The 12679-nt window shown below is 45.8% G+C and overlaps 1 protein-coding gene across 4 annotated transcripts in view; it reads left to right on the forward strand.

The window, feature by feature from the left end:
* RIPOR2 (RHO family interacting cell polarization regulator 2) overlaps nucleotides 1-12679 on the forward strand; it is a 220218-nt gene that overhangs the window by 172020 nt on the left and 35519 nt on the right. For all 4 annotated transcript variants that reach the window (XM_055323297.1, XM_055323300.1, XM_055323298.1 and 1 more), the window contains exons 8-10: nucleotides 1895-1958; nucleotides 11016-11059; nucleotides 12441-12566. In XM_055323297.1, coding sequence (XP_055179272.1) covers nucleotides 1895-1958; nucleotides 11016-11059; nucleotides 12441-12566 — 234 coding nt within the window. The remainder of the gene's footprint in view (nucleotides 1-1894; nucleotides 1959-11015; nucleotides 11060-12440; nucleotides 12567-12679) is intronic.

Genomic DNA, 12679 nt, shown 5'->3' on the forward strand with positions numbered 1-12679 from the left:
TCCTACCTCACTCTCTGTGGTGTCCTACCTCACTTGACATCAGGTGGTTTTATATCTTCACGTTACTGCAAAGCCAGGATTTTCTCACAAAGAACATTTTGGGCAAGAGGCCCCAGGGGCTTCTGCCGGGGGCAGCAGTACTCATCAACAGCTGCCTGGTGAGATGGAAGAGAATCCTGCCCATAGAAGTCCTCACCTGCTAAGCTAGCTGCCCCCCTAGGTTTTTTGAAGACACTAGTGGCAACCCTGGCTTGTATGATAACATCGCTGATGTTCGGGTAAGTGAGACACGTGGTGCTCAAAGAAAAGTGCTTTACGATATGAGACTTTGTTTTCAAAGCTTTCAAGCAGTACAGAGCTCAGACTTCAGGAAGTTTTGAGATTTCCAGGTTTGGTAAGCTATTCAAGGTACCAACAGCTCACACGGTGGGAGGAAGGCAGTACCATTCCCTTTGTACCCCAGCAACACAACAGTTCAGGAGAGTGATCTTTTGGAGCAGAACAGAGGTGCAAATAAAAACCAGAAGCTGTCACCTTACTAATCAATCCTCAAGTCCTCAGCACACAAAATGCAAATGGGAGCAAACCCTGCCAGCACTCACTGGGCTGGCCGCCCCAGGCCCCCGCCCCCCAGCATGGAGGCTGGCTGCAGAGGGAGAAGCCTGCAGATGCCACCCCCTCCCCAGCACCGGGGTGGGGTTGGGCGCGACTGCTTCCTGTGGCAGATGTGGTTTCCAAACTGAAGCTGTTGAAGCTGGAGCAAATCAACATAAAGGTTGAGACTAGTATAATGAACAGCACCTATCCTTACCAGTTGGTAATATTTTGCCATATTTGCTTTCCTTCTCTCGCAAAGGCTCAATTTTTTCTTTCATTATTATTATTTTTCTTTATTGCTGAGTCATTTGACCATAAGTAGTAGACATTGTGACACTTCACCCCATAAGTATTTTAGCACAGAGTCCATAGTGGTCATGTGTCATCTGTGTATCCCCTGCACAAACACACACCATTCCCACAACTGAGAAAAGTAATCAACCTAGGGAGTTATCGAATAGCCAGTGCATTTTCAGGCATCCCGTATTTGGTCCAGTCATGACTTCTGTAACGTTTTGTTATCCTTCAAATCAGGATCTAATGGAAGGTAACAGGTGTCACTTAGTTTTTCTGTCTCTTTAGCCAATTTTGTTTAAAACTTTTTCCCCACAACATTACCATTTTATAGAATCCAGGCCAGTTCTCGTAGAATATCACGTTCTGGATTCGTCTGTTGATGATATAATTTGATGAGATAATTGATATAACATCTGAAGGCAGCACAGCAAGTCTTCTGTTGTAGGGGGTCCCAAAGTCAGCAACTTAAGAAACCTGATCTTCTCCACTTAGGAGAAGACTGCTTTCCTTCTTCTTTTAAAAAAATATTTTTTATTTATTTCTTTGAGAGAGAGAGACCATGAGCAAGGGGGAGTGGCAGAGGTAGAGAGAGAAGCAGGCTCCCTACTGCACAGGGATCCCAACCCGGGGCTCGATTCCAGGACCCCAGAATCATGACCTGAGCTGAAGGCAGATGCTCCACCGACTGAGCCTCAGGTGCCCCCAAACTGCTTCTTTCTTACCTAGCATCCCAACCCGCATCATTGTGCATGGAAATAAGTGAACGTGTCCCTCTGTGCTCTGAATGTCCCATACACCAGAAGGGTCGTGTAGACTCAGGGGAAACATTTCACCCACAATGCTTCACAGGCACTGCCGTGTAACTCCCTGCCAACAGGTAAATGCCTCCCCTTGTTCAAGCCTCAAGCCTTGCTTGTCTGCAGCTGTAGAATGTCGTGTGCTTTGAGTTGCTGTGTGACAGAAGCCTAGAACTGATGCCAATCTTCTGTACTTTTCACAGAACATGTGCACAATTGAAGCAGAGCTGGAGAATCTGCTGGGGGAGTTCTCCATCAAGATGAAAGGTATTATTCAGAGTAAGGAGCCATGTCCACAGACAGAGCTCCTTGAAGTTTGAGTGCACATGCTATTTTTATTTTTCTTGCCAAGACACTGTGCCGCCCGCACTTTCCTCTCCCAGTTTGTGAATATATTGCTGTTCTAGAACCTTCTTGTCCTGACACTCACCTGCGCCCTTAAATCTTTATTATGGCAGGATCTCAAACGTACACAGAAGTGAAGAGAATGTAACAGTGAACCCCACATCACCCAGATTTCATAATTAGCAAGGCTCTGGCACATTGGTTTCATCTGTTTTTCTCTTTGATGATACATAACCCAGACACATGAGTCTGTCTGTGTGTATTTCAATAGGCACCCCTTAAAGAATGGGGGCTTCTTTTTTTTTTAAATACCTTTTATTTATTTATGATAGACAGAGAGAGAGAGAGAGAGAGAGAGAGAGAGAGGCAGAGACACAGGCAGAGGGAGAAGCAGGCTCCATGCCGGGAGCCTGACACGGGATTCGATCCCGAGACTCCAGGACCGCGCCCTGGGCCAAAGGCAGGCGCTAAACCACTGAGCCACCCAGGGATCCCAGAATGGGGGCTTCTTACCTAACCACAAAGCCAAGTATTATCGCGTCCAATAAAATTAATATGCCTTTGTTATTAATCCACTCCATTATCCAATTTCCCCAGCGGTCTCAAAAATGCTTTGTACCATTGCTTAGCTCACACCGGGGTCCAGATAAGGTCCGTGTGTCATAACTGGTCATCAGGTGTCTCTCTCGGGCTCCCTTCCATCTGAAACAGACCCTTCCTGTTTTCCTCCTACCTCTACTTGGTGTAGAAACTGCTGTTGTACAGAATGGCCCACATTCTCGATTTGTCTCTTGGCTTCTTTGTGGTGTCATTTCAGCTGTTCCTTTGTGCTCATGTTTTCCACCAACTACCCACCCGCTCCTTGATTTTATTTATTTGTAAGTGGAAAACCCACAGAGGACTGTGCATTTTCCTCCTTTTCCCTAGTGCATTTCTGGGGTTTGCTCTGGAAGGCTCCAGCCTAGAAGCATGATTGGTTTCTCTCTGTACGGTGGCACCTTCAGAACAAAGGAGGCATGCCAGCTTTAGGAAACGGAGTGTCCCCCAGGTGCTGCCGGCAGAGCTCTCAGCTCCTCAGAGGCAGGTCCGCTTGTCTTGAGTTTGGGCTGATTAACTGACGCAGACAAGAGATTGTCACAGTTCTGCAGCCGCTCAACCCCTGGGTTGTTGCTAATGGGGACTTAATCACCCTTTCCACCCTCTCCTCGACTCTTTTCAATTAAGGGAGTAGAGAAGGGGCACTGGTGTTCTTTTTTAAGTGCTCAACGGGAGAGCTTCGTTTTGGAGTGAGTCATCTTGGTCTGCAGGGCAAGGTCTCTGTCGGGCACTAGGTGCCCCGTGAGAACGAGAGGGCCACTCTGAATGGATTATTCCTGGAATAACGTCAGCCTGGACCTTCACCTTCCCCAGCACTGCTTCCTTCTCTTGGGCAGACCTGAGTGTAACTCTGTTACTCAGTGTTGAATCTCAACACTTGCTGCCCCACTAAGCTGGGGCATCCACGCTTCGTCCATTTCTCGTTATTGTCTTCATGTTGGGTCCTCACCTGAGTCAGAGGCTCCAGAACTGCTTGGGCCATGCCCCAGACCCAGAAAGGCAGAGTGGACCCTAGAAGATTTTTTTTTAAGACTCTCAGGATGATTTCAGCAGCAGCCTGATTCTAGAAAACAGCTGCCCGGAATCAGTGTTCCCCCGACCTCGGCACCATCCATCCGGACTGGGCCCGTCTCTCAGTTCAAGAGCCTCAGGTCACACGCATCTCACTGTTAACACGCAGAGTGCCAGGTTGCCCCGATTTCAGATGCTCACTGTTACCTAATGCATCCGTTTTGGGCAGGGTGATGATTTCCCCCGTTTTATTAGTGGGAAAGGGTGTTCAGTGACTTGTCTCAGAAGTCACATAGTGACTTAGAGTCCAGCTTGAGTCTGAATTCCAGGGCTCCTGCTCCTAGTCCATCCCCATGCCCAGTCTCCTACGAGGAGGAGAGTTCTTTTTTTTTTTTTTTAAGATTTTATTTATTTATTCACGAGAGACACACAGAGAGAGGCAGAGACTTAGGCAGAGGGAGAAGCAGGCTCCCTATGGGGAGCCCAATGCTGGCCAATCCCAGGACCCCAGGATCACACCCTGAGCCAAAGGCAGTGCCACCCAGGTGCCCCGAGTAGGGGAGTTCTAACAGAGCAGAGCCCATACTAGAAGTTGTTGCTCAAAGCACGGCCTCCTCCTCTGTGGGAGGGTCTTCTCTGACCCAGAACACAGGCCTCGTGGGTGAGGAGCTTCATGGTGACAAATGAGAGGATGATGCTGGTGCCCACCCCCCACCCCCATCTACAGAGGGATCTGGGCACCAGCTACATAATAGCACCAAGTCCTACAAGGTCATCCTGGTGGGCTGACAGGGCCTCCCATTCACCGAGCTTTTCATCTTTGCCTCTCCCTGTTCTCTCTCTCCCACCTGGTCCATTTCCATAGCTTGTGTCTGGGCTCTCGGTTTCCCCTAGTGGGACTCGAGGCCTGAAACTTACTCTCTCTTTTCATTATAATAGCTTATTCTCCCTTTTCACTTCCCTAATCTAACATGAAAACCCAGAAATGACAACTATGAAACCTTTCAAAGGGAACACCCCCTTGGGAGTCTTCCTCTCCTGAGGAAGGGAAGACATCTCACACTGCCAAGAAATTTCACATCTTTGCAATCAGCTATTTTCTTATCTGTTATTCCTTCTGATAAAACATAAGCACCCCCAGCAAACAACACTGACATAAGCGGAGGATATTTCATAATTTTCTCAGACCTGGTAACCCAACTTCCTCCTGCCACACCCTCCACACTTCCCGTTTTACCCCACCCAACACAGAATAAACAACCCTTTTGGGCATGTGTGTGTGTGTGGCCCCTGGGGGTGCAGATGCATTGGTGATAAAAACAACTGATGGGTTACAGTGCCAAGCACTAGGCTATATCCTGCTGAACGGCCCCTGGCCTTGACTCCCAGAGTCCCCTGGAGAAAAGTGGACACGTGAGCCAATATGCTCTAATTCAATGGAACAAATGACCAATGGGGTGGCCAGATTGTCTCCAAAGCCCCCTGCCCCAGGGTAAGAGCAGGAGGGGGAGTGCCACTCACCTGTCTCGGGGGAGGGAAGCAGGAAGGAAGCAGGAAGGCTTCCCAGGGTAACCTTTGAATTAGAACCAGCGGGACTGCTCTGGGTGGATGAACAGCAGGGGAATAGCATTCACCAAAGAGGGAAAAGCATGTTGAAAAATCTGCCTTGAATGTCAGGCTACAGGGGGAGCACTGTGTTAACCAGGACCTACGTGAAAAGATGTGATTTCTGAAGGAAAACTATTTCTTCTCCTAGCTACTGCTTCATTCCAGTGAGGTTCCAGGTGGGGTGGATCTCCAACCCTTGCCTGCCTCTCCAGCTTGCAGGGCAGGCCAGGCCTTGGCAGAGGGAAGAGCTACCTGGGAGCTAGTAAATCTGCATTATTTATGCCTGGTCAATGAATCAGGAAGGCCTGTAACAGAGCTCCCGGCCCTTCAGCTGCTTGGCTTTTTTCCTTGGAATAGAAAGTGTGACTTCCTTAGCTTCATAATTGTTCTACCCAGTGCTAAACACCATTAAAATTGTCACGAATACCCAGCCATCCTTTTCTGTGTGTATATGCTGTCCACATGTGTGATATTTTTTATCTTTGGAAAGGAAGATCATCATAGAAGTAGCAAAAACTGGGGAGCATTCTTCTGGCAGAGAAGTCTCTGAGCCAAGAAAGGAAAGGGTGGGTGGCTACATACTGTGGCGTCGGGGACTTCCAAACAAGGGCATTTGATCAGTAATAGGTGTTTACAGTAAAACAGCCAAAAGATACAGGAAGATGCACCACAGAAATAAAAGCCCCCTGCCCTGACCATTCCTGGTTGCTAACCTCCCGATGGTCTGTAGAGCGGCCAGGATGAAAGCTTTCTAGACAGTGCAACAGCAATTGCAAAACTTCTGAGAAAACATGAAGCTTTCCCCAGCTGTGAAAATCCCAGCAGGCCTCTGGCCAGGTTTAAAAGACATCAAGCTGTAACTCTAATTGCCCCACTGTTGGTTTCAGTTCTGCAACCAGTACAGTGATGGGCTTAGACCAGCAGCTAGAACTTTAGGAAACACAGCCCCAGGACTGCCTCTGCCTGGCTGGTGCCAGTTGACTCCATTATGGTTGTAATCAGGCCCGCTATAAGCAATTTCGAGACATTTCACTTTAATAACATGGGCTTATAAACTCAAAAACATCAGTACCAAGTACCTTTCTCCCAGTTGGATAAGTTCAGATATGAAATTTTTGGTAATTTTGAGAAGGGGAAAAAACCTTCAAAAGATTTTCCCCTTTATATGTCTTTATCCAGCACTGATTCCAGGTCAGTTGCTTAGGGGATTTTTTTGTTTTTTAACCAGGCTTCTGTTGTAATTGCAGAGGTAATCTGGCAATGGATGAGACCTAAATTAATTTGCAGAGGTTTTATTTTATTTTACTTTTTTAAAGATTTACATTTATTTTAGGGAGAGCACTTGAGTGTGAGTAGGGGGAGGGGCAGAGAGAATCCTAAAGCAGACTCTACTGAGTCCAGAGCCCCACAAGGGATGGATCTCATGACCCTGAAATCATGATGAAGAATTGGGTGCCCAACCAACTAAGCTGCTCGGTGCCCCTTTGCAGAGGTTTTATTTTTTTAAGATTATATTTATTTATTCATGAGAAACACAGAGAGGGGCACAGACATGGGCAGAGGGAGAAGCAGGCTCCCCACAGGAGCCTGATGTGGGACTGGATCCCAGGACCCCAGGATCACAACCTGGGCCACAGGCAGATGCTCAACCACTGAGCCACTCAGGTGCCCTTTGCAAAGTGCACTTTGGATTTTCTTAGAATTGGCATGTCTGACCATTCTGACTTATAAAAACCAGTGAATTGTGCTTTTTTAAAATGACATATTAAAAAAAAAAGACTAAATCTTCCAGAAAATGATTAGTGAAAACTGACTTTTTAAATTCTACTCTTATTTCAGGAAATCTTTTAAAGTGCCTTGTTGTGTTCTAGTTGTTAGAAGAGTCCCAGGTGGCCTGGCTCTCCCGTAGGGAGGCAGAGGGAGCTGGTGAGTTGCTGCCATCTACTGGCAGGTAGTGGTAGGTGCTTTTTAAAGCCTTCCCGGACCCCGTCTGTCTCCCTAACCCTGGCTAGTCAGTCACAAAAGGCAGAATAAATTGTGTGATTGTGATACCATCCTCGTCATCTTTACACGGGTTAAATCATGTTTAAACTAATATGAAAACATGTTTCAAGGGACACCTGGGTGCCTCAGTGGTTGAGCACTCGGTTCAGGTCGTGATCCTGGTCCTGGGATCGAGTCCTGCATGGGGCTCCCCGCAGGGAGCCTGCTTCTCCCTCTGCCTGTGTCTCTGCGTCTCTCTCTGTGTCTCTCATGAATAAGTAAATAAAAATCTTTTTTTAAAATAATAAATAAACTGATATGAAAAGAACTTACACTTCAAGGATCGTGAATGGCAGCTTGAGGAAACTGAGCCACCCAGGACTCTGCTGCCCGAATGGACATCCTGTGTGTGAAGGGATCTAGGAGTCTCAGGGCTGCTGTTGTACCAGCTGTGCAAAGTTATTTCCTCTCCAGCCGCCTCTATCAAAAGTGAGGGGTTATTCTTCTCGAATCCGTTTTAGATTTTTAAATGATACCTTCTCTTTTTTTTTTTTTTTAATACGGGCAAAGATACCAGAAATTTTAAAGGCACAATATAATCTCTCCACCGGTGCTAAACTTTATAAAATATGTCACAAATACCCAAGTAGCCTTTTTTCTGCATATACACTGCCTGCCCGCCGATACCTGTGACCTTTTTCATATATTTTTTCTTTTCAAATAAACACATGATATTTGAAAAAATCCAATAAAAATTACTATTTAACGTCCAAAAATTTCACTTTCTTCATAATCCCAGATTATCAGAGATAATTATTTTATCTACCTTTGGTAAATAAAACATACCTTTGGTATGTTTTTCTAGAATTTTTTCCTATGGATACTTTTTTTTTAAGATTTTATTTATTTATTCATGAGAGACACAGAGAGGTGGAAACATAGGCAGGCAGGCTCTCTGTGGGGAGCCCAATGCAGGACTGGATCCCAGGACCCCAGGATCATGACCTGAACCGAAGACAGGCACTCAGCCACTGAGCCACCCAGGCGCCCCTGGATACATTTTTTTTTAAGATTTTTATTTATTTATGATAGGCACACAGTGAGAGAGAGAGAGAGAGGCAGAGACACAGGCAGAGGGAGAAGCAGGCTCCATGCACCGGGAGCCCGACTTGGGATTTGATCCCGGGTCTCCAGGATCGCGCCCTGGGCCAAAGGCAGGCGCCAAACCGCTGCGCCACCCAGGGATCCCTGGATACATTTTTATATAGCGGAGGTCACACTTGAATTCTTTTTGCTTTTTTACTTAATATTAGTTTATAAACATTATCTTATTAAAGACATCTAAACATCTGTACCGAATTCTTTTTTTTTAATTGAAGTGTGGTTGACACTTGGTGTTACATTAGTTTCAAGTGTACAACAGAATGATTGGACAAAGTTATATGTCATGCTCTGCTCAGCATGACTGTAGCTCCCATCTGTCCTCATATAACGCTATGACAGTATCATCGACTATATTCCCAATGCTGTACTTTCTACCCCCATCACTTATTCATTCCATAACTGAAAGTCTGTATCTCCCACTCCCCTGCACCCATCTTGCCCATCCCCCTCCCCTCTGGCATCCATTAGTTTGTCCTATGTATGTATGGTTCTGCTTCTGCTTTTTGTTTATTCATTTGTTTTGTTTTTAGATTCCACATATAAATGGAATCATGGTATTTGTCTTTCTCAGCCTGACTAGCATCATACTCGCTAGCTTCTTCCATGTTCTCACAAATGGCAAGATCTCATCCTTTTTAAGGCTGAGTAATATTCCATTTTATATAAACATTTGTACTGAATCCTTAAGTGGAATTCTTTATCCTAAAATTGTATTGGTTCTTTTCATTAGAAAATGAGAAAGTCCTAAAGATTTTTTTGCCCATTTTTATTAAATGTTTTTCATTCCTTGATTAAAATATTGTCTGCGGCTCCCCATTAGGGCAAAGAGCTTTGTTTTGTGATTGGCATAGAAACAAAGCCAAGATTACTGATAAGCCTCTGTTGATGAGTTTATTCCATTAGGTTTATTGTGCATGTATGACGTGTGTACCTTCCTCCCCACAACTTTATTCATGCTTGACACACAGTAGGTATTCTGAAAATATTGCTGAGTGAATACAGGCCACTCCGTCCACCCAGAAGCGCCCTCTCTCCCATGCCTTCATTTGCCTGGGGGTGATATGACACTCTGTTGTTCAAATGCTCCCTTCCTCCATGAAACTATCCTACATTAAATGGGACAGAATTTCTTGTTTGATTATATAAGTAATAAAGTCTTACAAAAATTCAAAATATAGGAAAGAACCTCCTTTTACTATCTCTTCATTACTGTTCTCTCTCCAATGTGTATCAATTTTCTGTTGTTTCATACAGATAAGTCTTTTAAATTAGCTGTATATGGTGCATGCTGAATCAACAGTATTATCCCACTGTCGAATATATAATTATTACATATTAAGCACGTACTATGGACCTAATGCAATCAATTGTCTTTACAAACAGTTCTGTGAGGAGGACACTGTTAACTCCCTTCTAAAGGTGAAGACACTGCAGCTAATATCTTGAGGAGGCTCACTGGAGGATAAAACAGAAATCAGCTTCAGCCTTAACTTCCCGCACTGCCTCTAGTCCTTGTCCGTTTCGTCTCTGTGGACATTAACTGCATTTTGTTCTGTTTTCTGGGTATCAGTGAGGTCTCTCTTAATTTCCAGATTGTTACCCCAGTGCATAGATCCTCCCACACAAAAGAGTCTCCATAAATATCTACAGAAAGAAAGAAAAGGACTGATTAAACCTAGGGTCCCTGGGATGGCCCACAGCAGTGGTGTGACATGACTTATTCTTGGGGCTACACCAAATATGGGGCTGGATCTCAGACTGAGCAGACCCAGCTAGGAATGACGTGCCGATGGCGTGATCAAAAGGGGGCCCCATCTCCATTTGGGGACTGTGGGCTGTTGTTGTTTGGTTTGGTTGGTTTTGTTTTCTTTTTCTTTTTTTAAAGACTTTATTTATTTATTCATGAGAGACACACAGAGAGAGGCAGAGACACAGGCAGAGGCAGAAGCAGGCTCCACGCAGGGGGACCAATGTGGGACTCCAGGATCACGCCCTGAGCCGAAGGCAGGTGCCCAACTGCTGAGCCACCCAGGCATCCCACGGTTTTGTTTTCTTAATCACTGGCTTTGTGTAGATGATAATCCATTTTAAGTGGTTTCAAAAAACAGTAGATGGTGGTATCATTATGCCCCGTAAATAGAAGGAAAACACAGGAGTGGGTGAATCGGAGACAAAGTAGAACATGAACATGGATTCTTTACCCAAATGAGAGGCACTTAAAAAATCACAAATCTTGGGACAGAAAGAAAAACAAGAGAGCAGTTCGTTTTCATGGGAATATTTTGAGTAAATAAATGAATATATCTTTCTGGCCTTAATTCTCTGATCCTGGAGTCTGGGTGGACTTCCCACAGGCCAAAGGCACAGAGAGCTCTAGCCCCTGCCCAGCAGCTGTCTCTGCCCCAGAAAGCACCTGTGATCAGCCCAGCCAGGCATGTTTACTCCTGCCTGGACAGATGGGATTCCCAGCAAAGGCTGTGCCCTCCGGTGGCCCTCTAAAACTACTGCACGAGCTTTCACAAAGGTCTGATGCTTCGGGTTGGTAAATGTGCCAGGGTGGGTGTGTGAAGAGTGGAGACCTATTCTGCCCCTCATGCCTCTGCTGCTTGCCTGCAGGTCTGGCTGGATTTGCTCGCCTCTGTCCTGGAGATCAGTATGAAGTAAGTGTCGTGTCGGTCTGTGTGTTGGGATTGAGGGTTTGAGGGGCAAGCGTCAGTTGCCATTGTTTTATCAAAATTTCAAATTGCCTTTTTTTTTCTTTTATATTTGTTTATTTTGAAAAAAAAAATAGGCCAATGAGAAAGTTTGAGAAGACGCCCACATACTCTTCATCCAGACACCAATTTTAGGAATTTTTAACATTATGCCACATTTGCTTTATTATTACTACTATAATTGTTGTTATTTTGCTGAACCCATTTTAGACCAATGGGCAGACATCAGGACCTCTCGCCCCTCAATTATTTTCCTAAAAATGGAAGGATGTGCTCTTCTATTAGCATTGTGCAATCTCAACATAGCTAACTTAACATTGGCCCTTTAGCTACCATTACTTGTTATACGATCTATATTCAGATTTTCCCTAGTGTCCTAATGTTGTCCTGATAGTGGTCTTTTCTCCTGAAGCAAGAGCCAATCTAGAATCATGATCGTAAATATCATGGATTGAAGAATACTAGACTCTAGACCTTTCTAAAGCCTTTTATCTTCTCCCACTTCAGAGGGAACTTCCCTAATTATTTCATCCAAATGTCTCCTCTAAAACCCTCTGTGATCATTCTTCTTGGGGAGGGCAGGGGAAGGAGTATCTTTCTGTCTGAGCAAAGAAAGAGTGGGAGACCCTCTCCTGGGAATATGTCAGATTTCAGAATCCGCCCAGTTCTGTCTTCCTCATCCAGGAGGAGGGGAACTTACTTTTTTGCTTCTGGCAGCTAAGTGGATTTTAGCTGGTGGTTTCTCCTCCCTGCATTTGTTTTATGGGTTTCTTTTTTTAAGATTTTTAAAATTTATTTGAGAGAGTGATCAAGCATGAGAGAGAGACAGAGAGAAAGCGAGAGAAAGCACAAGCATGGAGGAGAGGGAGACACAGACTCCTCGCTGAGCAGGGAGCCCTAAGCAGACTCGATCCCAGGACCCTGAGATCATGACCTGAGCTGACGGCAGATGCTTAACCCACGGAGCCTCCCAGGAGCCCGAGTTCTCCTCCCTGTAAAAGACTGGGGAGTCCAATGAGACTCACAGGAAGGAACTGGTCACCATGACCGTGGTGATATGGAGGATGCGATGTGATGATCTTTTACCACAGCAGACCCTCCATGTCCTCTTTGAGGGGAGCAGACCCCACTCCCCTTTGAAAGCCTCTTTCACACTCCCCATCTGCTCCACCCCCTGGACCCCAGGCAATTTGGAAGAATCCATCAAAAGGATGGGTTGAAGGGGAGGAGAGGCACCTACTTTGCTTCCCTGCCTTTTTATCTTGGTGTTTGGACAAGGAAGGCAGGGGAGGGCCCTAGAGACTGAGGTTTGGTGTCTTCTCCCCAGATCTTCATGAAGTACGGCCGACAAAGGTGGAAACTAAAAGGCAAGATAGAAGCCAACGGCAAGCAGAGCTGGGATGGGGAAGAGGTGGTGTTCCTGCCCCTGATCGTCGGATTCATCTCCATCAAGGTTCAGTATTGTCACTGCCATTCCTGGCCCGTGCCTGGCTGGCCCACTGGTGGGGACCTTTGTGCGTGACTCTCGCCTGCCACTCCCACCCCTGCCTTGCAGATCACCCTGCA

The sequence above is a fragment of the Nyctereutes procyonoides genome, unplaced genomic scaffold (assembly GCF_905146905.1).
Source record: "Nyctereutes procyonoides isolate TBG_1078 unplaced genomic scaffold, NYPRO_anot_genome, whole genome shotgun sequence".
Taxonomy (NCBI): Eukaryota; Metazoa; Chordata; class Mammalia; order Carnivora; family Canidae; genus Nyctereutes; species Nyctereutes procyonoides.